The sequence below is a fragment of the Ceratotherium simum genome, chromosome 4 (assembly GCF_057802395.1).
Source record: "Ceratotherium simum simum isolate JZ-2026a chromosome 4, ASM5780239v1, whole genome shotgun sequence".
NCBI lineage: Eukaryota > Metazoa > Chordata > Mammalia > Perissodactyla > Rhinocerotidae > Ceratotherium > Ceratotherium simum.
Genome location: NC_141903.1, coordinates 56,183,116 through 56,209,992, shown reverse-complemented (window position 1 = coordinate 56,209,992; position 26,877 = coordinate 56,183,116). Strand labels below are relative to the sequence as shown.

Sequence of the window (26,877 nt, the reverse complement as noted above, 5' to 3'; positions counted from 1 at the left end):
GGCTTATCAACATATTTGCAAAAAAGGAAAATGTGCTGAATGTTTATAGTGCTTAATGAGTTTATAAAAACCATTTATTTAGCATTAACCTTATCCATGAGTTCATTTCTTTTCCCCCAAGAAAACAAGTTAAAACTACTGACTTTGGAGAAATTTCTTGGGCAATGTTTATTGTTAGTTATCTGTTTAAGGAGAACTTGCTTAAGTGGTATTTTTATTTTATGGTAACAAATGGATTATTTTCATATATTTAATACTCTGTATTGACCCATTTTATTAAGTAGACGTGTTATTTCAAAGTAGCATGGCATGTCAGCATTTTGGTTGGTAACTTAACTTACTCAATATTATAAGAAGTAAATCCTTATGTACTTAAATGGGGATTATAAAAGAACTTCACTGTTTTGTTCTAGGCAAGATTCAATAAAAAGAGAAAATCAGGTACCATATTAATAATCGTGCAAAGCAGTAGCCAATCTGCACAAGTAAATTAACTATCTGCTAAAATGGACAGATTGATTTGTTTATAACCTCATTTTAATTAATTGCATTTTTGGAAAATGAATGCAATTTAAAGTTAGACCCCAGGCTTGAATTTGTCATATTTTCATATTTGCAGTTTGAAACAAAGTTTGCTAATAGGTCTGTAGAAGAGAATAAGGAAATATTTTAGTTTCCATAGTTCTGGTTTATTTATGATATAAGTATTATGTTTTTTTCATTAAACTATTCAAAAATAGGAAGATGTGAAACATGTACTCTTTGTAAGAGTTAGAAATTATTAACAAATCGGTAAGCTTGCTTTTCTACATGGACTGCCTCATGGAGACTTACAAAATTTGATTTCATTTTTGTCCTTTACTTTTTTCTAGCAAAACCAATTTCTACTTTAGAGACATCAGTAACCAGTAGAAATTTGTTGCTTTTCTTTTAAAAGTGCACCTGCACCCAAAACTGATTAAAAACATACTTAAAAAAGAAAAGAAAACTGCCATAATGAATTACATTTCTCAGTACTACATAATTTGCCAATATAACTAGTTTTGATTAAAAAGAAGTTGATTATAATGTTCAGAACTGTTTATTGAACAGAAAAGCTGGATGCAGTCAGAAATCAGAGGTGTACCCATGGAGATACTGGATCTGAAAATCTTGATGTGACAATCGATATTTCCTTTTAAGGTTTTACTCATCTTGCTTGGGGTAATACTATTTACTGTAATTTACTGTAATTACTACAGTGGTTGTTCTATAAGTATTTAGAGGATTTTCTTGTTGAGGGAGTGGTGATGCTCTTATTTTGTTTTTGTTTTTTTTTTTAGTAGGGTTAGACTGATGTTGATGTTTATTCTTATCATATCTTAATAAAGCTCTTTTATCAAATTGATCGGTACAGCCTGCAGCTGAGTACTTCTAAAACTATGTTACTTAGAAGTGATTAGAAGTTTTCATGTCAGTGCATTTATTTGACATCTTTCTTGTTATTATTGACCAAAACACTTGACTCTTGCTTCTTTCTTTTCATCCATTTTCTCATTTTTATTTTGCAGCCTTTTGCAGATGTATGGATCTCTGGCTTCTTCATTCCTATCAATGAGCACTAATTTTTAGTGTCTGACTTTTATCTTCACTTATCAATTTAAATTGTTCTTATTTAAGATTTACCAGCAGACTCAGTGCTCCTGTTCTGCATCTTCTAGATCTCTCATCAACCTCTGGTATTACTGGCCAGCCATTCTTGGTGTTTTGGCTTCAGAAGTATTCTTTTTCCCTTAGTTTTATAATAATATTAGCTAGTATTTATTGAGAACTTACTTTGTGTCATTCACTGTTTCAAGCACTTCACATATTATATGATCTTCACTACAATCCTCAAATAAGTTACTATTATTATTCCCATTCAGAGATAAGGAAACTAAGGCACAGAGAGATTAATTACTTTATGTGAAGCCACACAACTAGTAAGTGGTGGAACCAGGATGCAGACACAAGCAGTCTGACTCAAGAGCCAGTACTGTTTGACTTCTAAATGCTATATGCTTTTCTAATCAGTGTTTCCTCCCGTCTTTTTCTGTTTGAGTCTAGGTTTTTATATTTTCATTTGGCCCACACTTACCTATTGTGTTAAAAATTTCTACATCCCTCAAAACTGTCCTAGTACTAGTTAATATAGTTTTCAGTGAAGTCGGAGTTTAATACATGTTATGGACATGTTTTAACATGTCCTTTTTGTTGCCCTTTGAAATTAAGGTAGAATAATCATTACAAGGTTTAAAGTTAGAACTAAGAGGATTTAGAGGTGACATATGTGTTTTTATTTTATCCATAATTCTTCAGTTTTTTAATTGCTCGTACTATAACAAGACATTATAATGCCTGGATTTCATCACGAGCTATTAATATGATTTTCTTTCAGTTGAAGACTGAATTTAGGGCCAATTTTTTTAATGTTAATTATTTGAAAATGTATAGCTCTACTCATTATAAAATGGATTACTGTCTAAGTATTGGTTGTCAAGTCCTTATGTATGCATTCCCAAGTCTTTTACTCTGAAGTAAGCTAAAGATAAAATACCTATGCATTTTCTTCTTTGCTATTTTGTACCAGCAAAACAAAAATAATATTTTACAACTTCATTACTCATTCCAAAAAATTTGAGGTACAAGTTAGGCCCATTTGTACAATATTTGACAATATTTCTATGTTAGATATTTTACCATCTTGCATTTAAAATGTCCCGTGTATTATAGCACCATTGTTTGCTTTTTAAAATGATATCAAATTTGAAGACAGTGCTATGGAAATTTTCTCTTTAGTTGCTGTAATAGAAACGGTTATTCTAGCAAAAGGAAAAACTTGAAATGAGGTTTGATATTTGGTTGTCATAGCTAAAAATTTCTCTGGTTTTATAGAAGTTCTTCACTAATTTATAAGCAAGTTTTTATTTGTATATACACATATATTTTAGAAAATGACTGATTCATAGTTTGCTCTTTGAGGACTTGTCTTTTCTGAGGTGTTAAACACTAAGATGTATTTGAATTGCAGTGAACCATACTTCCTGGGAAGATGAAGAGTTAGAGAGAGCTGGACTTGATCCAGAGTGTGAACCTGTACCCTGGTGTTTAAAATGCCAGAGCTTCAGACCTTTAACTAATAGTGTGGACCCTAAATCAAGTCAAACTTTTCCAGGTCCCAACTACCTCTTCGCCATGTAGGATCCATCTGGCTCTGATTTCTCAGGTTTACATTTTCCTTAGATGAATCCTAGTGATTAAAGTGTAGGACATGGTGCTGGGGGAAAGAAGGAGGGTTTTATTTTGCAGATTTGTTCAACTGTAATTCAGGTCAAATTATGAATGTATGTATGAAGCCATAAAATTGTTTAATCTAGTTTGTTCCCTTCAGTAGTTATAAAAATTACTGCTTAGTGTAAGTTCAGCTAGTCAGGATATCCCTTCACTAAAACCTAGCTCTGTCATTTTTCACTTCATTTCACAGCACCTAACATTTCCATTACCTCCACCATAGCATTTAGCATGCAAAGATTTGATTTTCTGCAACTCACAGTCTCCTCTCTTATCAGAAGGTAAGAGAATGTTAACTATAATGCCTTGTAAAAGATAAATCAAGGCTTAATTTGAAAATAGAAGCCTGCACTTTTGAGGCCCACCTGTTGACATAACAGATAGCATTGTGATCTCCTTTATGACTGTTGGGTCTGAGCCCTGCATCATCTTGTGAATTTCTCACTTGTCTTTCTTAGCGTATATTTTTCCTAGTTGGGAGCTTGATGGAGAGAGATATCGTTTCTGCCAGATTTTGCAAAATGTCTTGAGCTCCTTGAAAGATAGGTGTCATCTAAATGCAAAATATAGTCAGTTCTTGCGGCCGGCCCTGTGGCGTAGCAGTTAAGTGCGCACGCACCACTGCTGGCGGCCCGGGTTCGGTTCCCGGGCGTGCACCGACGCACCGCTTGTCAGGCCATGCTGTGGCAGCGTCCCATATAAAGTGGAGGAAGATGGGCACAGATGTTAGCCCAGGGCCAGTCTTCCTCAGCAAAAAAGAGGAGGATTGGCACAGATGATAGCTCAGGGCTGATCTTCCTCACACACACACACACACACACACACACACACACAAAACATATATATATGTACGTATATATACATGTATATATACGTATATATATATAGTCATTTCTTTTAGTCTAACACATCATTTCATTTATTTGCCTTGCCATTAAAAATAATATTTACTTCTTTAAAGCAAGTCTATACTGCGTAAATGACGTATAGTGCTTACCATGAATAAGTTCATGTCCTGAAAATCTTAGATACTGACTATATTCAGAGCGGTTGGCATTTCATTTTGTTTTCACATGTTCATGAAAAATAGTGAAAATATTTCTGATATTAATGTTATAGCTTAATCTCTGGATTAGGTCACCAGTGCAAACAAACTTCATAGACTCATTCCATTAAAGACATTTTGTCTACTTCACAAAACAGTAACATAGTTTTGCATTATTTGGCGGTCTGTGTTCAAGAGACATTACATCTAAAAATAGCTGGAAGATGCATTTTAATATGAAGCGATGTCATGTCGGAAAGAAAGCCAGCCCTCACGTGCCTTCTGCCTAGAACATAATATTCTACATACTGGCTTTTTTTTTTACTCTCCCTGAAAGTCAGGATGTTTCCTGCAGTTCTGATAGTATTATTGAAATCAAACTTCATTATCTATGTAAAGAGCCTCTCAGACAACCTATAGGTGTAAAAATAACTTTCACAATTGTAACCATATTTAAGTTATATCCAAGCAGTGATGTTACACCTTTTCCAAAAAGTAATTTATTTGTACAAAATTTACATAACTATGTATTTAATTATTTGTCTACTTATTGCTTATTTAAAATATTATATTTGAGAGAGTTTTGGTTTTGGTTTTCCCTACTCAGTATTTTCCTTTTGGCTTTATTTTCCATGCGATTTGAAAAGTCAAAAAAATTCTATTCAACTTAGCAAGCATTTATTAAACATTCGCTATATTCAAGGCCCTGGGTTAGGTACGTGTGGAGCATAAAAAATGATGATGATGATGACAAGGATTGCCAACACTTGCAATCATTAATTACTTACTGAATACCAGACCAGGCCACTGGCCTAAGTGCTTCTACACATAATACTTATTTAATGCTCATATCCCTGTCAGGTAGGTGCTGTTATTATCCCATGTTACAAATGAGGAAACTGAGGCATAGAACATTTCAAATTTCATAATTTGCTCAAGACAGTGATTGCGAAGACTGGTTTAAAACACGAGCAACCGGTTTGACCCCAGAGGTCACACTCTTAACCATTGTGCTATACTAAAATGAAGACAAGATTCTACCGTAAAGAAGCTTTCATCCTACTAGAAAAGTGATGATATATTCAGGGAAAAAATGCAGTACAAGGTAGAATGTGTTAGGTCAGGCACTACTGGCTCAAGTATGGACGATATTGGAGCTCAGAAGGAGAGATGTGTTCCTGCTGGGAGATGGGAGAAGGCCTCATGGAAGATGTGTTTTAGCTGACCCTTGAAGGATTTTGCCATGTGGAAGTTAGTTAGAGGAGTACATTCTCATTGAAGGGGGCAGTGGGAATGAAGGCATTGTTTTGAGAAAATATAGAAGTGTCAAGAGTAGTAATTAGCAAATTTGTATAGCATCCTTGGAGAGGTCATAGGGAGAAGATAATTCAACTTGAACTGGGGAAGGATTGAAGTGGCAACCTGGGAAATTTGAACTCCTGCCAGTAATGAAGAATCTTTGAAAGGTCTAAACTCTAGGAAAAGAAATTCATGATCAGAGTTAGATGGATTCAAGGGGGAAAAGAATAATGGCCCTGAGACTTTTTAAAACTTGGGCAGAGAGCATATTTAGGAATTACATCAAATATTTAAAAGATATTTTACTCTGTAACTAAATGAAAACTAGGGTGGCGAAAGTTAAATATATGGAAAAGAAAAATCTTTGTGCTTACACAGTCTTTGAATATAATGCATATGTTTTCATTTAAAATTGGAACCTTTACATCATGTTTTAAGGTATTAGTAAATTATAGATCCAAATTATAGATTATTTAAAAATTGAATTGTTACATTTTTCATTTTTAACTGTAGGAGAATATTTCAATGGAAAGGAATTATCCAAACTTGAATCTGGCCAAGGTGCTAAGGATTAACATCTCTTTCTTATAAAGATGTATAAAATATTTTACAGATTTTAATGTTGTTTTACATCTAATCTTAGAAGACATTATCTGTAGCTGAACTAATAGGTCTGAGTTGATACAAGAGGAATAAACCTACCTTCTAAAGAACTACTCCTATTACACTCTTTAAATCTCTTTCCATAACCTGACAATATTTAAGGTACAATATTAAAGATGTTAAACACACTTTAAACGTTAAAGACACAACAAAATTTCATTTTTACTGTCGTGAATACCTTATTCCAAAGTACTGAAATAGTATTCTCTGAATATAGTATTTCTAGAGGAAAGATTTCCTATCAAGCCTGTCAGGGGGAAACTGATACACTTGGAGAAATCTTGGGCTACCCACTAAACCTGTAATTTCCTAACTCAATTCGTGAACCAAGTTATACTGAGGTCATTACACAGACTGGCATTCCTTTTGACGCTCACATTTTACTTCATAGGTTCTATTGACTTTTGGATTTCAGATAATTAAAAATCTGACCTAGTTCAAGTTAGAAAAAATTGTATTAGTCAAAACCATATTTTTGTATCTTTTTTCAAGCATTTTCATGTTACTTTTTATGAGTTTTATATAATAAATTGTATATTTTTAACTTTAGGGTTATCCCTTTTTCTAAAAGCACCATCTAAATATTATACTGATTTTTTAAAAATATTTTAGCTGCTTCTTAAGCACCTCCTTCCCAACTTTCCATGAGTGTAGCTATGTACTGAGAAATGATTTTGCCCATTATTTTGGTTCTTTGGATTGTAAACCATCTTGCTTTGCATACATATGCATTATTAAAGGAGATAATTGGCTTCCACTCCTTCTGATCTGTGCCTTGCCAACCTTAATTCTCTATGTTTTGTTAGAGGAATAGGGGATGGAGGTGGGAGAATTAGTGACTATTCTTTACCCCGTTTCTGCATATTCAAATCCCATCTCCAAAGACTAGGTCTAATTTCACTGCTATAACAAATTTGAAATGACAGTAAAAAGAGGTTTTAACTGCCATTTAATTGTTACTTTCTTACTCATTTTCCACTTTCTAACCTAAGGTTAATAAATGGGTAGCATTTTAAAAAATCATTTTTCTAATCTCGATGTAGTTAAGAATTGTAGTTTTATATTTTTAAGTCTTTTGTTTGTTGTCTCTCATTTCCTACTTTGTATTTGTATTTCCAGCAAGTCTTTATCCTTCCACTAAAGGGAAGGAGATGAGATGAGTGGTGGCATACTTTAACTGTTTTCCCTATTTACTCTTTTTAAAGGTAAAATGTTAATACGAGTCATATCTGGGTGTTGGGTTACATGAATATCTGTTATATTAGTTCCTGTGATTTTAATATTTTAAATATTTCATAATTAAAAAGGAAAAGGTAGGCTTGGATCATTTTATGAAAAGCTTTGACTTTTAAGCAAAAGAGGTAGAACTTTAACAGTTGGTAAAGAGGGAGATATTGACTATTTCTAGTAGAAGGGCAACCTGATGAAAGTGGCAGTTTAAAAAACTGAATTTGGATGGGCCAGCCCCGTGGCTTGGTGGTTAAGTGCACGCGCTCCGATGCTGGTGGCCCGGGTTCGGATCCCGGGCGCGCACCGAGGCACCACTTCTCCGTCCATCCTGAGGCCGAGTCCCACATACAGCAACTAGAAGGATGTGCAGCTATGACATACAACTATCTACTGGGGCTTTGGGGGGAAAAAATAAATAAATAAAATCTTTAAAAAAAAAAAAAAACTGAATTTGGCATCTTTATTTAGAATGATCTAGAGAATGATGAAACTGAAGAAAAGGAATTTAAGCAAATTCAGCATTCTAATTTTTGAGAAATAAGTACTTAGACTAGGTCGTGGCATGGGGAATAGGAAGGAAAGGGGAAGGGATGCTGTTTTTTATATAATCATTTCAGTAAGCATTCCCAAATGAAAGTTAGGGTATATTACCAATCCTGCTTAATGCATTTTGTATACTTTACAACCTAACTCAAATCTAGGTCTGACTGCATAAATATAAGCACTCTCCATGAACTAGGTTAATGTTCCAAACTAAGACCAAGTTGAGAGCATGACCCAGTAATGTGGTTATTACCCCTAAGCCACCCACGTGGAAGATCATCTTTTAAGGAGGACATCACTTAGCTCTGTTACAATAATACTGTTTTCAAATTAGTCTGACCCATCTAGAAGGAGCCTGTGTCTATTTGAAAGAGTTCTCATTTGCAATGTAGTCCTTGGCTGCTTCTACAAGTTTCTACAAACTTTTATTTAAGCCAGTCTCTTCATAAACATCTAAAAGAGAGACCTGTAAGCCATTATTTCACCCCGCCTTAAATGACATTGCTCCACACAAACATTCCATATTTTTACAAAATCATTGACCTTTTCCAACTCCATAACACAAATGAGTAATTTTTTCACAACTATTTGGGTAAATCCCACCAACCTTGTCAATTTTATATTTGTTAACTCAGATCTGACTTGAAAGTAAAAATTACTTGTAATCACTTTGGGGTTAAAACAGATTTAACCTGTTCTCATATTGTATTCCAGTCATCTATGGAATAATCTATGTCTTAATTCCCTCTTCCATTAATCTGTGATTTTGAAGGAGCCCTATATGACCTGTAATCAAAAAGTGATGTTTAATAGATAGTCTCACCATTCTGTTATTTTTTTTCCCATCCGAGATAGGAAATGCCTTTGAACGCTTCTTTATTTTCCAGCAGTATAAAAGAATTCTATAAAGTAATTCCAAGTTCAAAATTATTATTGAGAACTTCTTAATAAGATATTTAAAGGTTTGTTTTATTAACTTGGCCTAGGTCACAGAACTCATTAATATTAATGACTAGACTGGAGAGGCATTTAGCCTCTCTAATCATCAACAGATACAAAACATTAAACCAAACTGTATAGCTTTATTATGTTATGAGTCATTCCAGGCAAAGACCACATACAACAAGCAAAAGCTGAACAAGCCAGTTTTAATATTTATGATTCAAACCTTTGGCTTCTTCTTTATGTAGATAAATTGGAGTTTTAAAACTGACACTCAAACCAATTTTTTAGAGACTTCATTTGAATATGGGACTAATTAAAATAAAATACTTGAAACTAATTATTCAAAAAAGCAATTATTATTAATGAATTTTAGAAAAGAGATAAAACTTGAGGCAAAATTTACTTTTTAAAATATCAATTTTAAAAAATCACATTTGTATTCTCTTAAAGAAGTTTGCAGGATGTAAGAATTTACTAATGTTTGAAATTTATATAAATATGAGCTGCTAAGTGATATATTCTATTTATTCCAAAGATATGATCTAACAGCCTCTGCAGCTCTCACCAGCCTTTCCTGTAAAACAGCAGATGGTAGTGTAGAGGGCCTGAAATGTCAGCCTTGAGATGAGTAATTACACTGTATTCAATACAGCTGATTTTACTTGTACTTAATATAAACAACTGGTCCTCTTCAACTGGCAATAGTGAACATAATGTGGAATATGGATGCTTATTAGGTCACTTTTGGTAACTATAACTAATAATTTGAGGCATTTGTTTACAATAAGGGTTGGCAAACATTTTTCTGTCAAGAGCCAAATAGTAAATATTTTAAGCTTGCAGGCTATACAACTCTACTATTGTAACACAAAAGCAGCCATAGATAATACATAAACAAATGAGTATGACTGTGTTCCAATAAACCTTTACTTATAAAAACTAATAGCAAGCCAGATTTGGCCTGTTGACTACGGTTTACTAACCCCTGGTCTACGTTCATTTGACTTCCTCACTTTATACTCACCCCTCTAATCAACCGGAGTTGGCTTCTCCTCACCAGTCCACCAAAAATACTTCTGCCAATGTCAGTAACATTCTCCTTGTCATTGAATCTAAAATAAAAACTTACCAGTCCTTGTCTCAGTTGGTTCTTGGGAGCCTTTAAGAAGGAATCACTCTTTCCTTCTTAAAACTCTGTTTTTCCTTAGGATCCAGGATAGCCCTTTTCTAGTTTTTATCCTACCTCTCAAGGCATTCCTCAGTTTTTGTGTTTGCAAAGCTCTACTTTTTTATAGCCCATTCCTTAAATATTAGTGTGCATTATGGATCTATTTAAAATTTTTATTGTTTCCAGAATAGGCAAATCTATAGGCGCAGAAAGTAGATTGCTGGTTGCATAGCACTAGGGTGAGCTAAGGGGTTAGGAGGGTTGATGGATGATAGCAAATGGGTATGGGGTTTCTTTCTGGAGTGGTGAAAATGCTCTAAAATTAATTGTGGTAATAGTTGTACAACTCTGTGAATATACTAAAAACCATTGAATTATACACTTTAAATGGGTGAGTAGTATGGTGTATGATTATCTCCATAAAGCTGTTAAAAATTATAAGTTAGATTCTCCAATGTTATTTGCCCTAAATTAAAAATAAAACCCATGCTCCACCCTTTACTTAAGTACCATAGTACAAACTGAACTATCTGCCAATAGTATCTGTGTTAAATTCGTAGTAGTATGCCCCAGACACTGTATTTTAAATGTAAACTGAAAACCTTATTTATGAGCTCCAGATATACTCAGGATTATAGAAAAATATCAACTCGTTAGAACTATTTCATTTTTAGAATATGCATTATTAGTTCATTTGATGATTCCAAGAGGATTTTGCAAATAGTAATCAGGTGATTAGGTTAGCAGGGAACTAATGTGGATGGAAAAATGAGCGCAGTCTTCATCTGTCACCATTACAAGTTAAAATTTTGTAATGGAACAACATCATTACAAGTTAATTTCTTCTAGACAGTTACTGCCTTAAATTTACCCCATAATCAAATTAGTTATTGTACCTGCCTGTGTTTAGAACTTTGGGTCCACACGTTTTGAGGGTGAAATAGGGGGTTTCCTATTGTTATGCTGCAGGTTAATAGTGGATTTTCAAGGGCCTCTTATATGATAAATTCAGTGCCCTTCATAACATGAAGCAAATGCTGAACTTACCCTTTTTATTTTGCAGAAACAGAGCTTCTAATTAGCTGATAAGAAGTGTAAATTGTAACTAAATTGTGAAATTAATACTCATTTAGGTGCACGTATTGGTCCTCTTTTCCTTGAAAACTGACATGACAACACAAGGTAGAAAAAAATTAAACCAACATATGTTTTTAATTACCTTTTTCTTAACACTGTGAATTACATTAGGTTATTTAATTTAGGATGCAAAATACATAGTAGCTCTTGAAAGTATACGCACATCATCCAACTTTCTATGAATACAATAAAGTGATTTTATCAACAGGGGAGAAACCCAAATTTGGGCATTGAGGTCTTAGTTTTAAAACTACACATTGGAGGGGCCAGCCCCATGGACGAGTGGTTAAAGTTCTGCGTCTGCACCACTGCCTCAGATCCTAGGACCTACACCACTTGTCAGCTATGCTGTGGCGGCAACCCACATACAAAAAAGTAGAAGAAGGGGGCAGGCCTGGTGATGTAGTGGTTGAGTTCGCACACTTTGCTTCGGCTGCCTGGGGATCATGGGTTCGAATCCTGGGCGCGGACCTACACACCACTCATCAAGCCAGGCTGTGGCGGCAACCCACATACAGAATAGAGGAAGATTGGCACAGATGTTAGCTCTGGGACAATCTTTCTCACCAAAAAAAGAAAAAAAGTAGAGGAAGATTGGCACAGATGTTAGCTCAGAGATAATCTTCCTCAAGCAAAAAAAAGAGGAAGATTGGCAACGGATGTTAGCTCAGGGCAAATCTTCCTCAGCAGAAGAAAAACTATACACTGGAAACATAAAATGATTTCAGTTTGGTGTCTGTAGTTTACCTGGAATCCTTCAGCTAGGATACTAACACATGTTTTGAAAAGTTAAGTAATGCAGCTGTTTTGAATCTGTAATGATAATACTTCAGTAATCAGATAAGTACTTATAATTAGAATAAAGCATAATTTCCCAAAAAAGATAGCATCATCTATAATATTTATTACACAAAACAGCTCCATTTTTTTAGCTGTCAGTGCTCTTCTTAACATAATTTCTCACTGTATTTAAGGAGCTTCATGTAATGATATTTAAGACCTCTTATCTTGCTGATTATATTCAGCAACCATAGCTAAATATTTCAGTACCAAAGCTGAAAATCATAATGACATATCAGCATACACGTGATAAATTACAGTTAATGAGTACTATAGGAGGTGCTTTTTTACTGGCTCCAAGTTTGTAATCTGCTCATGCCTAGCACATTGTTAATTTTTAAGAGGGCAGAGAATATGGCGATGATATTACTGCCAAGCATATTGTTTTGTCTACACAAGAAAAAAGTAATATTTTAGCCAGAATGAAAAGGGTGTATACAGATAATGGGTTAAATGTACTAACAGCTGAATTAGATACCTCTGATTAAACGTTTAGTGACAATATTTCATGCACATTTTTACACAATTTTTCTATTGAATAAAGGTTTCTGGCCAAAAATGGTTTGTTGTTAAGTTGACAGCCAAAACTATTGTGTTTTTAGCTACATATTTACAAAACCTCAAATCTTCCGCTTTCACCAACTTGAGGCAGGGACCTTCAAATGTGAGAAGCCATTTTTCAAGCTAACCAGGAAGCAATACTTAGGGTTTAATTACTGTGTTATTTAGCCCACATATTTACCGAGTAACACGAGTTATGAGATCTACAAGATTACTGTCATCATTGGGGCAAACTCTATAGAATAATTGGAAAACATTGTCGTCATTTAGACAAAATCCATTTATTCTGATACTCTCCATATATACTCTTCTTCTTAAAATTAAGCTCAGTAAACATATATTAAGTTGTTAAGTACTATGATTAGGTACCATAGTAGGCTATTGGACTACGGTAAAGAAAGTAAAGCATAGGCCCTGCCCTTGAAGAGCCTACCATCTGCAGCACAAAGGTAGGAAATTCCATACAGTGTAGTAGGGAACGGCAATGATGGAGATATGCATAGGGTGCTATGATGTCAACTGAACTGAGTATTAAAGGATGTAGCCAAATGAAATAGCTGGTATCTGTGCACGTGTGCATACATGCACACACAAGAGCGACTGGGGAGCACTACTGGAAGAACACAGGGAACAGCATGAACAAAGACCCGAAGGCCGGTATGCAGAACACTGCTGGTACCGCTGGTGCATGCAGTGCCTTAAGAGGATGCTAGGAGATGAGGCTGTAGGAGGAGTCGTGGGCCAGGTGTTGGAAGTCTTGAAATGCCACGCTACCGAGCTTGAAATTTGCTTTTGTAGTTTATATACTGCCTATATTCTTAAATAGATAAGCATTTTCTCAAACTGTACTTTTCAAAGATTGAAAAAAGAAGAGTTTTAATTTGGTTGATTTAACCCTGGGGAAATGCCTTTTGTGGCTTGTATTCCATGTATTTGTTGCAGTTGTCCTTTTATAACTTCATCAAACTTTGATATAAGCTCAGGGTTTTCACTTGGCCCACTGCCCTCCTCAAACAGCAAAGCCATGCCCGGGAGGTTTTGGAGCCTGCCGGACTGGGCACTATTTTAATGAAGGCCTGTGGAATCACAGGGCTTGAGGGAGCAGCAGAAATCAGCTCCATATTCAGGTGAAAGTGATCATTTCTCTTGCTCTGTTGCTGTATGATGTAGTATATTCTTTGGGCTCATATATTTTTGTTTGTTTGGAATTTTGGAATTTAAATATGGCAATGGTATTATGTTAACTTTTGTGAAATTTTCACAGTGGCTTTTTTTAAATTAATATAACCAAGACAAAGAGAGTTGCTTATATTTTTTTCTGAAAATTTTTGAGAAATTGAAGACTTTAACCTCACATTATACCTCTGTTATTTAAGACAGCTTGGCACCTCCTCAGCCATTTTTATCAAACTGTTTCCCCTCAGCAAAGCTTTTATCTATTTCTGTGTAGGATGAGTTAGAGAAGGGAACTAATTGTGCAAATTCATGAAGAGAAATTTTTTTCTATAAATTAGCTTGATATGTAGGTGAAAGTGCTATTTTATCTTCAGTTACCATAATAATGCAGTGGAAAGAACAATTACTAGTCCCACCACTGTATCCCTTATGTGAGTTAGTTCATCTTTGTGGGACCAGCGTCCTCGTCTATTAAATAAGAGAGTTGAACTAGGTCATTGCTAAAGCTCTCTCTTACTGGCATTTTGTGGTTCTCTACCTACCTCAGTTCATCAGTTTACTTTGGTTATATGGGTGTGCCGTTCAACATCCTCAAGTCATAGGATTGAAAAGAACCTTGTGAGATCATGTAGTCAAGCTGCCTCACAGAAAAATGGAGATTTGCTCTTTCCGTCTACCTGGAATGCTTTTGCTTGCATCTTCTTAAGCTGCCACCCTCTGAATCAGAACTGATTGTAACATCTATTATCCCTTTGGTTGCCAAGATTGATTTCATTGATCTGACAGATGGGCAGAGGATCCCTTCCTCCCTCACTGTCCCACGTACATTCTTCCTATAGTTGGGAGTTTAGCTGTAAAGGGTAACCTGCCTACCTGGAGAAGGACCTTTCTTTGGTCAAGAGTATACTGCTTCCCATGGCTTGTTCATCTGTGTATCAGTACTCTTTAAATATTTATTGAATGACTGAATATTATGGGTGACAGAAATGGCTAATGCTTGTATGTATGAGTAGAGTTTCATGGTTTTTTTCAGTCTATGATGGAAGGTTAAATTATATCCCCAGTTTTTTGAACAATAATAGTGAAGATAGTCAACAAATAATAATAGAGATACTGGAATATATTTACAATGATCTGTAACTACATATAGAATTGTAGAGAGTATAATATATAGATGTATTTATTTAGTAAATGGTGACTAGTAATTTTTGTTTTATAAACTCTTTCAGTAGAACTTGAAATATTATTTAAATTTTATCTCTATCCTTCATTTCTGTAACTGACAAGGAGAAAACTTCCTCTTTAAGTACCTAGCAAAGTATTTTTAGATTTAACTAGGACAAGAGATTAGTAGTTTTTGTTTTACTGGGATCCTCTACTCCTGATTTTCTGGGTGAAAAGGTAACTGTATCATTTCTAACTCTGATATCCAACTTAAGTTTAAAAACTAAGCAATGTAAATTTGGTTTAATTCTTATCTAGTTTATGTCTGTATTATTTAGAGGATATTTCTGCTTGGATAATTTGTAAAGAGGCTCATGCATTTATCTCTTGGAAAATGTATATGTGTTCCTAATACCTAACTAATGGGAAAGCAAAAGATATTTTTACTGTTAGCTTTCATCAAGTTAGACCTCTGTGAAGACCACACTAAATTCTGTTTCCATGGGAATTTTGCTAATGGGTATGTGCAACGTTATCCAGGTACTCGTAGACAGGATTACAAATTAAAAATAAAAAGGAATCAGTGAACAAATACATCTTTCTTCTCTTTTAAGAAATTGGCAGAAAGTTAATCTTTGCACTTTCCTTTTCACTTTGCAGTGTTTCAAATAGGGTGCAGAAAGCCTAAGTTTGGTATTAATGCATGAGACCAGCTTAGACAATGTAAGTAATGAATTTCCTAAATGGATTCCTAGTTGTAATCATATGTATAAGACAGAAGAAAGAGAGTAAATCTTCTAGTCTGTGTATGTTTAGTTAACAATATTAGTGACTTTAATGGGTTTTACTGGAAAATGGAAGATTGAAGGCATGTTTAAAAATAAGCCACCCAGTTTTATTGCCTGTAAACTAACTCACTAAATTATTTTGATTCATGTAATAAATGCCCACCATACACTTCCACATACCATGCAGGAAACATTTGTGAACCTGGTGATACTCATCATTTATGGAACACCTACCTACCCTAGATACTGGAGTTCCACTAGGTTAGCCCAGACTGCCCTCTTTTCTCATACTGCATTCTTTTCCTGGTCAATCTCATGCAGTTTTAAATATCAATGTATCAGTAACTCCCAAATGTATATCTCTTACCTAAAACTCTTTTCTGGCTTACCAGACTTATTTCATATATTTTCAGGGAAATCTCACAAACAAATCAAGCTAATTGTGTCTGAAACTGCACTTTTTTTTTTTTTTTTTTGTGAGGAGGATGGGCCCTGAGCTAACATCTGCCAATCCTCCTCTTTTTGCTGAGGAAGACTGGCCCTGGGCTAACATCCATGCCCATCTTCCTCCACTTTATATGGGACCCCGCCACAGCATGGCTTGCCAAGTGGTGCATTGGTGTGCACCCGGGATCCGAACTGGGGAACCCCGGGCCACCACAGCTGAGCGCACGCACTTAACCGCTTGCACCACTGGGCCGGCCCCTGAAACTGCACTTTTGATTCTCCTTTTCTTCAAATCTACTCCTCTAGAGTTACCTATCTCAGTTGCATCCATCCAGTTTTTCATACCAGAAACCTGAGAGTCATTCTTGACTTCGTCTATTCCTTCACCTTCCCCTGCAACTCAAATCTGTCACTAAGTGCTATCTCTTCTAGCTCTAAACCATGTCTCAAGTTTTTTCACTTTTTTCTGTCACTGTTGCCATCGCATTAGATCAAGTCACTATCTTTTGCCTGGACTAATGCAATAGTCTCCTAACTGGTTTCTCCACATCCAGTTTGGCCAACTGGAATCCATTTACAAATAAAAGCCAAAGTGAGTTGTTAATATGTAAATATAATTTTTTCATTTTTATACTTAAAACCCTCTAATGACTTTCCATTGCTCTTAAAGATCTTCTCTTCTATCTGTCCCAGAAAAGATGATAGGGCCTATATTATTTTACTAGGGCTACTATAACAAAGTACCATAGACGGGATGGCTTAAATAACAGAAATTTATTTCTTCACAGTTCTGGAGGCTAGAAGTTTGAGATCAAGGTGTCAACAGGATTGGTTTCTTCTAAGGCCTTTCTCCTTGGGTCGTAGATGGCTGTCTTCCTCCAGTGTCTTCATCTGGTCTCCTTTGTAATGTCCTAATCTCTTCCCATAATGACATCAATCATATTGGATGGGGGCCCACCCACATGACCTAATTTTACCTTAATTACCTCTTTAAAGACCCTTTCTCCAAATACAGTTACATTTTGAGATACTGTGGGTTAGATTTCCAATATATGAATTTTGAGGAGATGCAATTCAGCCCATAACAGGGCCTAAACTGATGGTTGATGGAGGAGACAAAATGCACTACTCTGAGTAACGTCTTTATATTTCTTATGGTCTTGCTTCCTCTACCATCTTTTTATCAAAATCTTAACTGCTGTAATGTCAACATATTGCCGTAAACAGCTATTGAAAAGGTGCTATAAACATTGGTGTACAAGCATCTGTTTGAGTCCCTGTCCTCAGTTCTTTTGGGTATGTACTCAGGAGTGGAATTGCTGGGTCATAACGGTAATTCTATGATTACCTTTCTCAGAAACTGCCAAGGTTGCCCACAGCTGCTGCACCATTTTACATTCCCACTAGCGATGTATGAGGATTCCAGTTTCTCCACATCCTCACTAACACTTTTTTCCCCCATTTTAAAAAAGTATACCCTTCCTATTAGGTGTGAAGTGGTATCTCATTATGGTTTTGATTTGCATTTCCCTAATGACTAATGATGTTGAGCATCTTTTCACGTGCTTACTTGCCATTTGTATATTTTCTATGGAGAAATGTCTGTTCCAGTCATTTGCCTGTTTTTTAATTGGATTTGTCTTTTTGTTGTTGAATTATATGAATTTTTTATATATTCTGGGTATTATACTCTTATTAGACAATGATTCACAAATATTTTCTCCCATTCTGAGGATTGGCTTTTTATTCCCTCACTTCTTTAAAATCTTAAGTCAAATGTCACCAACTCAGTGAGACTTTCCCTGACCACCTAACCTTGAATCTCCACCTACCCCCCTAAACATACATTCCCTATCCCTGCTTTATTTTCCTTCCTAGCATTTATCACCAACAAACATTTCTACATGTATGTATGTGAATTATGATGATGATGATGATGATGATGATGATGATGATGATGACGACATATCTTGTTTATTGCTGTCTTCAACTAGAATGTGGGAGATTTTTGTCTCTGTTGCTCATTGCTGTATATGTAGTGCCTAGAACAGGCCTCATAGGCATTTAATAAATATTTATTGAGGAAAAATTGATGAATGAATTTAACAGATAACAATGCCATTCTTTTTTATTGGGGAAAATATAGCACACATACAGAAAAAGAGCACAGTGATTTGTCTAAAAAAGAATATCCTTTTACCCACCACCAAAATCAAGAAATAAATTATTGCCATTACCTCAAAAGCCTCTTTTATGCCTCCTCCCAATTACTACCTCCTCTCTCCAGTCACCCAGAGGTGATCACTACTCTAATACTTCTGGTAATATCTTTGTTACTTTACTTTATAGTTTTACCATCTAAGCTTTTGTCTCTAAAATCTTTTTTGTTGTTGTTTTTTTAAATCTTCATATAAACGAAATCAATGAGTATATATTCTCCTGTGCCTGCCTCTGATGTTCAACATTATGTTTGTGAGAGTAATGCATGATGTTATATTTAGCTGTAGTTTATTTTCATATCTGTATAACATTCCGTTGTATTACTATACTACAATTTATTTATATATTCTTCTGTTGCAAGACATTTTGGTTACTTCTGTTTTTTGGTTCTTTTGAATAATGGTGCTATCAATATTCTTGTACCTGTCTCATGGTGCAAATGTTCAACTGTGTACCATTGAGCAAAATATTAATACTTAGGAATGAATACCTGAGTCATAGGGTGTGCATATCTTCAGCTTTAGTAAATAATACCAAACAAGTTTCCAGAGTAGTTATACAAATTTTCACCCCTTCCAGCAGTATGGTTACTAATATATTTTCATTTGTTTTTGGCTGTTTGGACATCCTTTTCTGTGAAGTGCCTGTTTAAGTGTCTTGTCGTCTTTTTTTTTTTTTTGAATCAGAGCAAGCCTGTCAATCCATGGTTATCTTGGGCAACCTGGACCCACCCCTCTGAGCTGGGGAAACTGCCGGGAAGCCTCCCAAGAGAAGGGCTGTCCCTAATTGTTAGCTCCTCCCCTTCCCCTCACACCCCTGCTTGCATTCTGCCAGCAGCCAGGCTTTCAGATCATTCACATTAGCTAGAGTCCCTTTTAACAGTCTAATCTGACATCATAAGGATCTCCTGATAGTTTCCTCCTCCTCTCCCCAGCCAAACACTACCACCCACGTGGGATTTTTTTATTGAGATGTAATTGACATAATATTGTGTTAGTTTTAAGTGTACAACATAATGATTTGATATATGTTCTTGTCCATTTTTAAACTGAATTTTATCTCTTTTTTTTATTGACACACAGGAATTTTTGTGTGTTCTGGATATGAGTCTCTGTGGCCAATCTTTCCACTCTTTTTTTGTGTGTGTGAGGAAGACCAGCCCTGAGCTAACATCTGGTGCCAATCCTCCTCTTTTTCTGCTGAGGAAGATTGGCCCTGGGCTAACATCCGTGCCCATCTTCCTCTACTTTATATGGGATGCAGCCACAGCATGGCTTAACAAGCGGTGCATCGCTGTGCGCCTGGGATCTGAACCAGCGAACCCGGGCCGCCGAAGCGGAGCACACGCACTTAACCGCTTGCGCCACAGGACCGGCCCCTCTTTCCACTCTTTTGATGCTGTGTTTTGATGAATGGAAGTTCTGAATTTTAATGTATTCTAATTTATCAATCATTTTCTTTATAGTTAGTATATTTACTAACAACGTATTTGTTAGTTGTTAACCTATATAAAGATTATATAGTTAGTATATTTTCATGTCTTTTTAAAGGAATCTTTATATACCCCAAGGTTATGGAAATATTCCCTTATATTTTCTTTTAGCTTTTTTGTTTTACTTTACCCATTGAGAACTACAATCTACCTCAGAAATAGGAGACCACATAAGCAAAAACAGGCAGGAAAGTGGAATATTTGGGAAACAGTGAATACACCAGTTTGGTTGGAGCAGAGATTTTGGAGGAGTCTTGTGGGAAATAAAACTTAAAAGTGAGATTAGGGAAGATTGTGTAAAACCAAGAATAAAAGACTAAGAACAATGTTTTCCTGCTTTATTCTCATGTGAGCAGGTATCATTCACAGTAGCCTCCAAAACATAATACATATAGGTACTTTTCTCCCAAGATGGACCATGCAATAGTGTGGATGACTCAGTACAAATCAATCCCCCTCTCTACCCCCAACAAAACAATAACAACAACAAATCAAAAGAAAAGAAAAACTGTCTTACTTACTGACTTCATTTTTATGTCTAAAAAATTCTTCGTTTCTGTGGACGGGTATGTATAACAATATCTTGGCCTAGTTAGCTATCATTAAATTACTTATTTTTTTACCAAACCTAGTGAATGTTTCCCATGAGTTATCCTGAATAATAGTAGTATCCATTGATACTCCTCTTAAACAGACAAGCAACAAAAAGCTCTCCCAGAAATAATTTGTATTATTTATCTAATCATTATATTTCTTTGGAAGACAATATAAACTCTCTGTTAGAATTATCAATTTCTTTAAAATCTTTTAACTTAAAATACAATTTGCCTTATATGAAAATATCCTTTGTACCTGATTACTAGAAGAATAGTTATGTATGTTCTCATATACTTTTTTCCTAAGCACTAGACTATGTAAAAAGTGAAGTACAGTACTAGCTAAAGGTGTGTGTGTGTGCGCGTATATATATCTCATATACACACACACATATGCATATATATGAAAAATATATACACATATGTATCAGAAATATATACTTATTTGATTTCGCCAAGTGATTAGAGTTATGTAGTTCAAGTTTAAAATAGTTTTGGTATATAATTGACAAGATGACGATGCATTTTGATGACTCAGGACTGTAGTTTTATGCAGCTATTTCCCTTCTTATTTAGTATGACATAATAGTCTACATTTTATTATCCAGACTATCTTTCTGACTCTTTTGGAAAAAAAATTAGGACCAAATAGTCAAGGCTCATTATCTATTGACAGTGATAGACAGGAAGCTATCACTTAATTAATTAAGTTAATCACTTAATTAAGATAAATTAAATCCATTGTCAAATTCAGCCTATAAAACTACTTTAGCCAGGATTTTCTACGTCTTCCTTCAGAAAGCCTGTTAGAGTTGCTACTGATAGCTCAGATAGCAGGTATGAATTTCAATTTATTTTTTCCTCTTCTTCCTTTAACAAAGATACTAATGAACCATGAGTTGAGTCAAAGGCCAGGAGTATATAAAGTGAAGGAAGATGTATGTAGAGCTAGACAATCCAAACAGAAGCACCCCTGAAATACTAATAATTGAACTCTCATTAAACTTAATGCTGTTTGTACATCCTTGTTGGGTCTGGACTGCCATTGATTTGTGTCCAGACGTTAAACTGAAGAGAAGTTGTTTGAAAACATGCTTCCTTAATGGCTAGAACCGTACATACATTTTCTGAAGAGTAGACAGTGAAGATAGAGAATTGATTCTGGTTTGATAAGCAAATCTGAATATAACTTCCCAGGTATATCTCAAAGAAAGCTAAGAGTGTGTTTTCCTCCTAAAAATGCTATGGTCCCAGTAAAGATTTTGATCAGTCCCACTCCTAATATTTGTGGGACCTGAAGCAAGAGTAAAAATGGAGGCCGTGGACCATATGTCTAAATTTAAAGTCATAAATAAAGTCACCAAACTGTTAAATAAAATGTGATCTATACTTCTTTCTTGATAAGATACCTTCATAGTGTCCTGTAAGGCCAGATTTGAATTTAAAATTCTTAGATTCTGTGGGGTTCCATGTCAAAACATGAAAATGTCGGGAGTTGGCCCCTTGCCAAGCCCCCCTTTCCTTTTCATCCTACACATCTAAGCTCCATCCTTACCCTCCTAAAAAACAACTGCCCTTGGCTACCCCTTGGATAATAGATTCTCAAATTCTAAGGATAATCTCTCAACACGTAGACATGAAACACTTAAAACCATTCCCATATTCTCATGGTCTTCTCTAAGTCCCTGTGGGTTGAATGGGAAATGATAATGATAATAGGTACCAGTGATTATGCCACACACAGGTATAGGTGCATGTTTTATCTCAGGTATCAGCATTTTTCCTTCTTGGGGCTAAGTATTTCAATAAAGCGAGACACGAAATTTAAATATGTATATATAAAAGATATATACACACACATATCTATATTTGTATATACACTCATGCACACACACACATTTTAGCTGTTGTTGTTGTAAGAAGTATGTTTTCCAAGTTACCTTCCTTCTCTTTCCTCAGTGTAACATTTTAGGAAACACTGCCTTGAAACAAAGCAAAGCAAAGCTTGGCTGCACCCTCTAGGGGTACAGCAAATCAGTTGTTCACATACTGATTGAGTCTTCAATCCCTCCTAACTTTTGGCTTGGAGGGGGAAAAGTAATGAACTTGCCTTGCTTTTCCCTAGGGTAAACCTAGGCCTATCATCTCCCTTTAACTGCTGGGAGGAAATATAGCACTGCCAGACAATGCTGATTCAGCCTTTGGTGGTTTAATGATATGTGCCAATTAGCCAACTAATTTTTCTAATAAATTTGAAAAATTTATAGTTTTATATAATTCCTAAAGGTTGAGGCTTTAAAGTAGATATGCTTCTTCATTCCTTTTAAAGCTCAAATACTTAGGTGACTGTATAAGAGAAATGAAGAAGTGTGGAATTTGATCCTTTATGTTTAGGCTTCTTGAAAAGAGAGGTGCCGTTTCTGAACATAGCCCCGTTGACTCTCCTGGATTAGCTGGAGATAACTTGTGTTGAAAATGTTGGCTTTGTAAATAGAAATGGAAATCATTAAAACAGATAAAACAAAGAAAAAAAGTAAACATAGAAACTGAGAACTATAATTAATAGAATGTTGGAAATAACCACAAGCAATTAAGTACATGAATCAATGTCTTATCTGCAACGATTTTCCACTTCTTCAGTTCGTGGTGCTTGTTTTATGTCATGTGAGCATGACAGTGTGGTCAGACCAGGTAGCACATTCTTGGCATCCTCTCCTCATTAACTTTCACTTCCCAAAGATACCTTCAATAAAATAAACATATTTGAACAATCTTCAGAAACTAGTTTGTTTCCTCAGTTTACAAAATCAACCAAAAGCAGGTTGGAGTGGGTTGGGTTAATGTTGCTTAAATGTTTACTAAACCATCATGCATACATACAAAATATTACTTAGCATTTTTAGCATCCATTATAAAGAAATAAAGATTTCTCTATCATATGTGAGGTGAAAGGAAGGAACAGCTTTGAAGCTGTTGTGTTAATCGTTAACTTTTGCTGCGTCTGTACATTAAAAAAGGTAACAATCTCAGCATGTTAAGATCATAACTGTTAAATTAATGCTTGGAGGCAGCAGCTGTGCTGACATGAGGCATTAATGGCTGGATGAGTTCAATCAGATATGCTGCCTTCAGTGTCTTTGTGTAATGGTATTTACTAGATTTCAAATGGACTGCTGAGAAAGATGAAATATAATCTCATATATTATCTCTGTCTTGAAAAAAATAGATAATGAAATTGTTCTCTTGCTGGCATATATTTTATTAACCTTTGTGGAGTAAACTTAAAGAACAGATGTCCCTATAGAGTTGAAACCTTTTGCTAAAGTAGAATGTTATTAAGTGCATTTGTGAGTTGTAGGAACAGTGGGTTTGAGTAGAGCAAGTAAGTATTTTTTTAAAACCACATGGAGAATAATATGGCACATTCTTGGGCTGGCTGGAGAGAGAAAAATGAAATGTAAATTGTATACAACTAAATTTTTTTTCTTTCTTTTTCTTCCTTACAGAGCCTGGAGAAAGTTCTTGTGGAATTCAGTCACGAAGAGTTGTTTGATTTCTATAACAAGGTCTATATTTTTTAAATAATTTCTAATATGTATGTGGGTTTTTTTGTAATGTTCTCTTCATTTTATGAATTCTTACTTTTGAATGCCCTATTATGGAGCTAGATTCTTTAAACTCCCCTTGTAAACACCTTATATTTCACAGTAGGAAGCATTGCCAAGATGAAGAGAATCTGACAAACCAAATCAGAAAGAAAATAGAAATAGTTTTAATTAAAGCAATATGATTGTTGTTTTAATGTAAAGCATTAAGTAATGAACTTTGTGGTACTTAGCCACACTGGCCCTTCAGATATAGGTCATGTTAGACATTTTAATTTCTGGGCCCAAGGGAGAAGGAAGATGTCAGGCCCTTAAAGATTTCTTTTTGAGCATATTTCGTGTTTCTTTCCAAATACTGATTTTGTAATCCAGGAAAATGCACTGCCCCCTACTTCCCAAATCTTATGTAGTGATCATTTAAATGAAACAGCTGAGTGTATTTAAAACAGTAGTATTTAGAAATCCTCCTTTACAAATTTGAAAACTTAAATAGCAAGCATGAATTCTAATATCTTCACATAAAAAGAAAAGTTTTCTAAGTGGTATTTTTATTGCTGTGTGAATGGATTTAATAAGCATAGTTGCCAATGCCATTCTTTTCCTTCTGTTTGCATGTTTCTAAACAACAATTCAGATGAATTTCTCTCCCTTTACCAACTTTCTTTTTTTTTTTTGCCTTTGTAAATAGCTAGAGACCATACAAGCACAGCTGGATTCCCTTACATGATGTTCTCAAAGACTGGTTTCTTCATCACACTCCTGCCACCTCGCTATTTTGCATTGAAGATAGACTGCCAGCTTGTATTTTCTGAAGGATTCCGTAGCTTTCTTCTTGTAAATTATATGGCTTATTGCTTCTTAGACAAATAACAGCCAAGGGAGATCATTGTTCTGAGTACTGAGGTTCTAAAATATATTCTCTAGTTGTATGAGCCAACAGAAAGCAATTGTTACTTTTGCATTAAAGGAAAAAAGTAAATACCGTATTGTTCTTACTGTCCTATTTTTGTTTTATTTCCTGACCTGTTTATTTTTTACATACTTGACACCTTTATGTATCAAGGAGGATCCATGGATACAAGGTATAATGTATACCTTAGAATACAGAACTTCAGTAATTACATTAATAAACATAGGAAAGCAGCCACATACAATCAAATACATTATGGTATTTTTCCTTGAATATAATGAGTATATTTTGCTTGATAAATAATATAAGAAAGAAATTTAAAATAGAGCTAGTAGTAGTATATCAGTTAATTTCAGTGTGAACTTCTCTGTGTGCTTTAACATTTCCTCTGAGTTTAACGATTTAATAACAATTCAGGTTTTTGTGTGCTTTTCTTTGTACTGCAAATTAATAATGATCTGCTTCATAGTGTAAGAGACAGATTCAGATCATGAATAAAAATAATTGTAATGAGTGCTAAATGGTTGTTCTTAAATTTCAAAACAGATACTTTTTACATTCTCTTTCTGTAAATATGTTAATTACAGTCAATAAAATTTTTATGTCTTCAAATTAGTTGAACTGAAGTGCACAGTATTTTATGCTATGAATGTACATAAATGTATGATTGCTTATAAGAAAAAATCATATCAATTGCATTTTTTATGAATGAAATATCTGTCCTATATTGTTTCCAGAGAGGGAAGGAGAGAGGGACAAAGGGAGAGAGGAGGAGAAAGGGAGAGGGGAAGTGGGGGAGAAAATGAGAAAGAGAGAGAGAGATGCATTGATTCAAACATAACTTTCTTCACATGAAGGAATTTGATTTCAGAAATGTCCTACAGTTAAACAAACAGAACCATTGAAATTAAATCACATTCCTTATATGGGGTATCTGAGTAATACAATTGTTAAATGTCTCCCAAATAAATGTTCAATGTATGGGATTTATGCCCTTACTCATTTATATGTGTGCTTGTATATTGTGGCTTAGAAGGACTGGCAGTTTGGATTATTTCAGAAAGTAAATATTGTAGTTGTTGATCATAGTTGATTGCTTTGACAAGTTTTTAAACTCAAACTTCTATTGATAGGATATCTGGAAGACATGTTTATAATATAATTGGATTTGTTTCCATATGTGGCTTGTAGGATTTGTCTTATGTTTTTATGCTCTGCCCCAGAGGGAACTACATTTTGGTAAATACTCTTTCACACTTCTTATGTACCAATAAGCATACATCATCTCAAGTTGAACTTGTTAGGCCTTCCTAACAGTGACCATATAGATAGGTAGAAGTTTTCTTTGGTTTAATCGCCAACTTAACTCCCAGTGTAGGTATCTAAATTAAATGTGACAGTTCAAAATGAAATTTTCTATTAGTGTTCCCTAAAAGAGCTGGTTTTATACTCTCTAAGAATATGTCTAAACCTATACAAAAATGTGGTGGTTTTCTCTGTATTAGTCTATTTCAAGAAAGTCTGACCAAAGATATTGAAGGAAGGACAAGTAGAAGGTCTGATTGCAACCAAGAACATAATTATTCCTGAAATATATTTAATTGCAGATACTTTTATTCCTTAAGGTACCATCATTGTTACAATACACAAGTCAAAGAAAATATCATCCCCAGAGAGTATTAAATGCATGTTACTTTTTCATAGAAATAAGATGGGTGGAGGGATAAGTGGGGACTGGA

At 34.9% G+C, this 26,877-nt stretch overlaps 1 protein-coding gene across 3 annotated transcripts in view; it reads left to right on the top strand.

Annotated features, from left to right (window-relative positions):
- COMMD10 (COMM domain containing 10) overlaps positions 1-25,753 on the top strand; it is a 163,210-nt gene extending 137,457 nt beyond the window's left edge. For 2 of the 3 annotated variants that reach the window (XM_087429909.1, XM_004420288.3), the window contains 2 exons: positions 24,130-24,189; positions 24,917-25,753. In XM_087429909.1, the coding sequence (XP_087286035.1) occupies positions 24,130-24,189; positions 24,917-24,955 (99 nt within the window). In that variant the 3' untranslated portion in view covers positions 24,956-25,753. The remainder of the gene's footprint in view (positions 1-24,129; positions 24,190-24,916) is intronic. The other variant, XM_087429910.1, reaches the window with a different exon arrangement.
- The last annotated feature ends 1,124 nt before the right edge of the window (positions 25,754-26,877 follow it).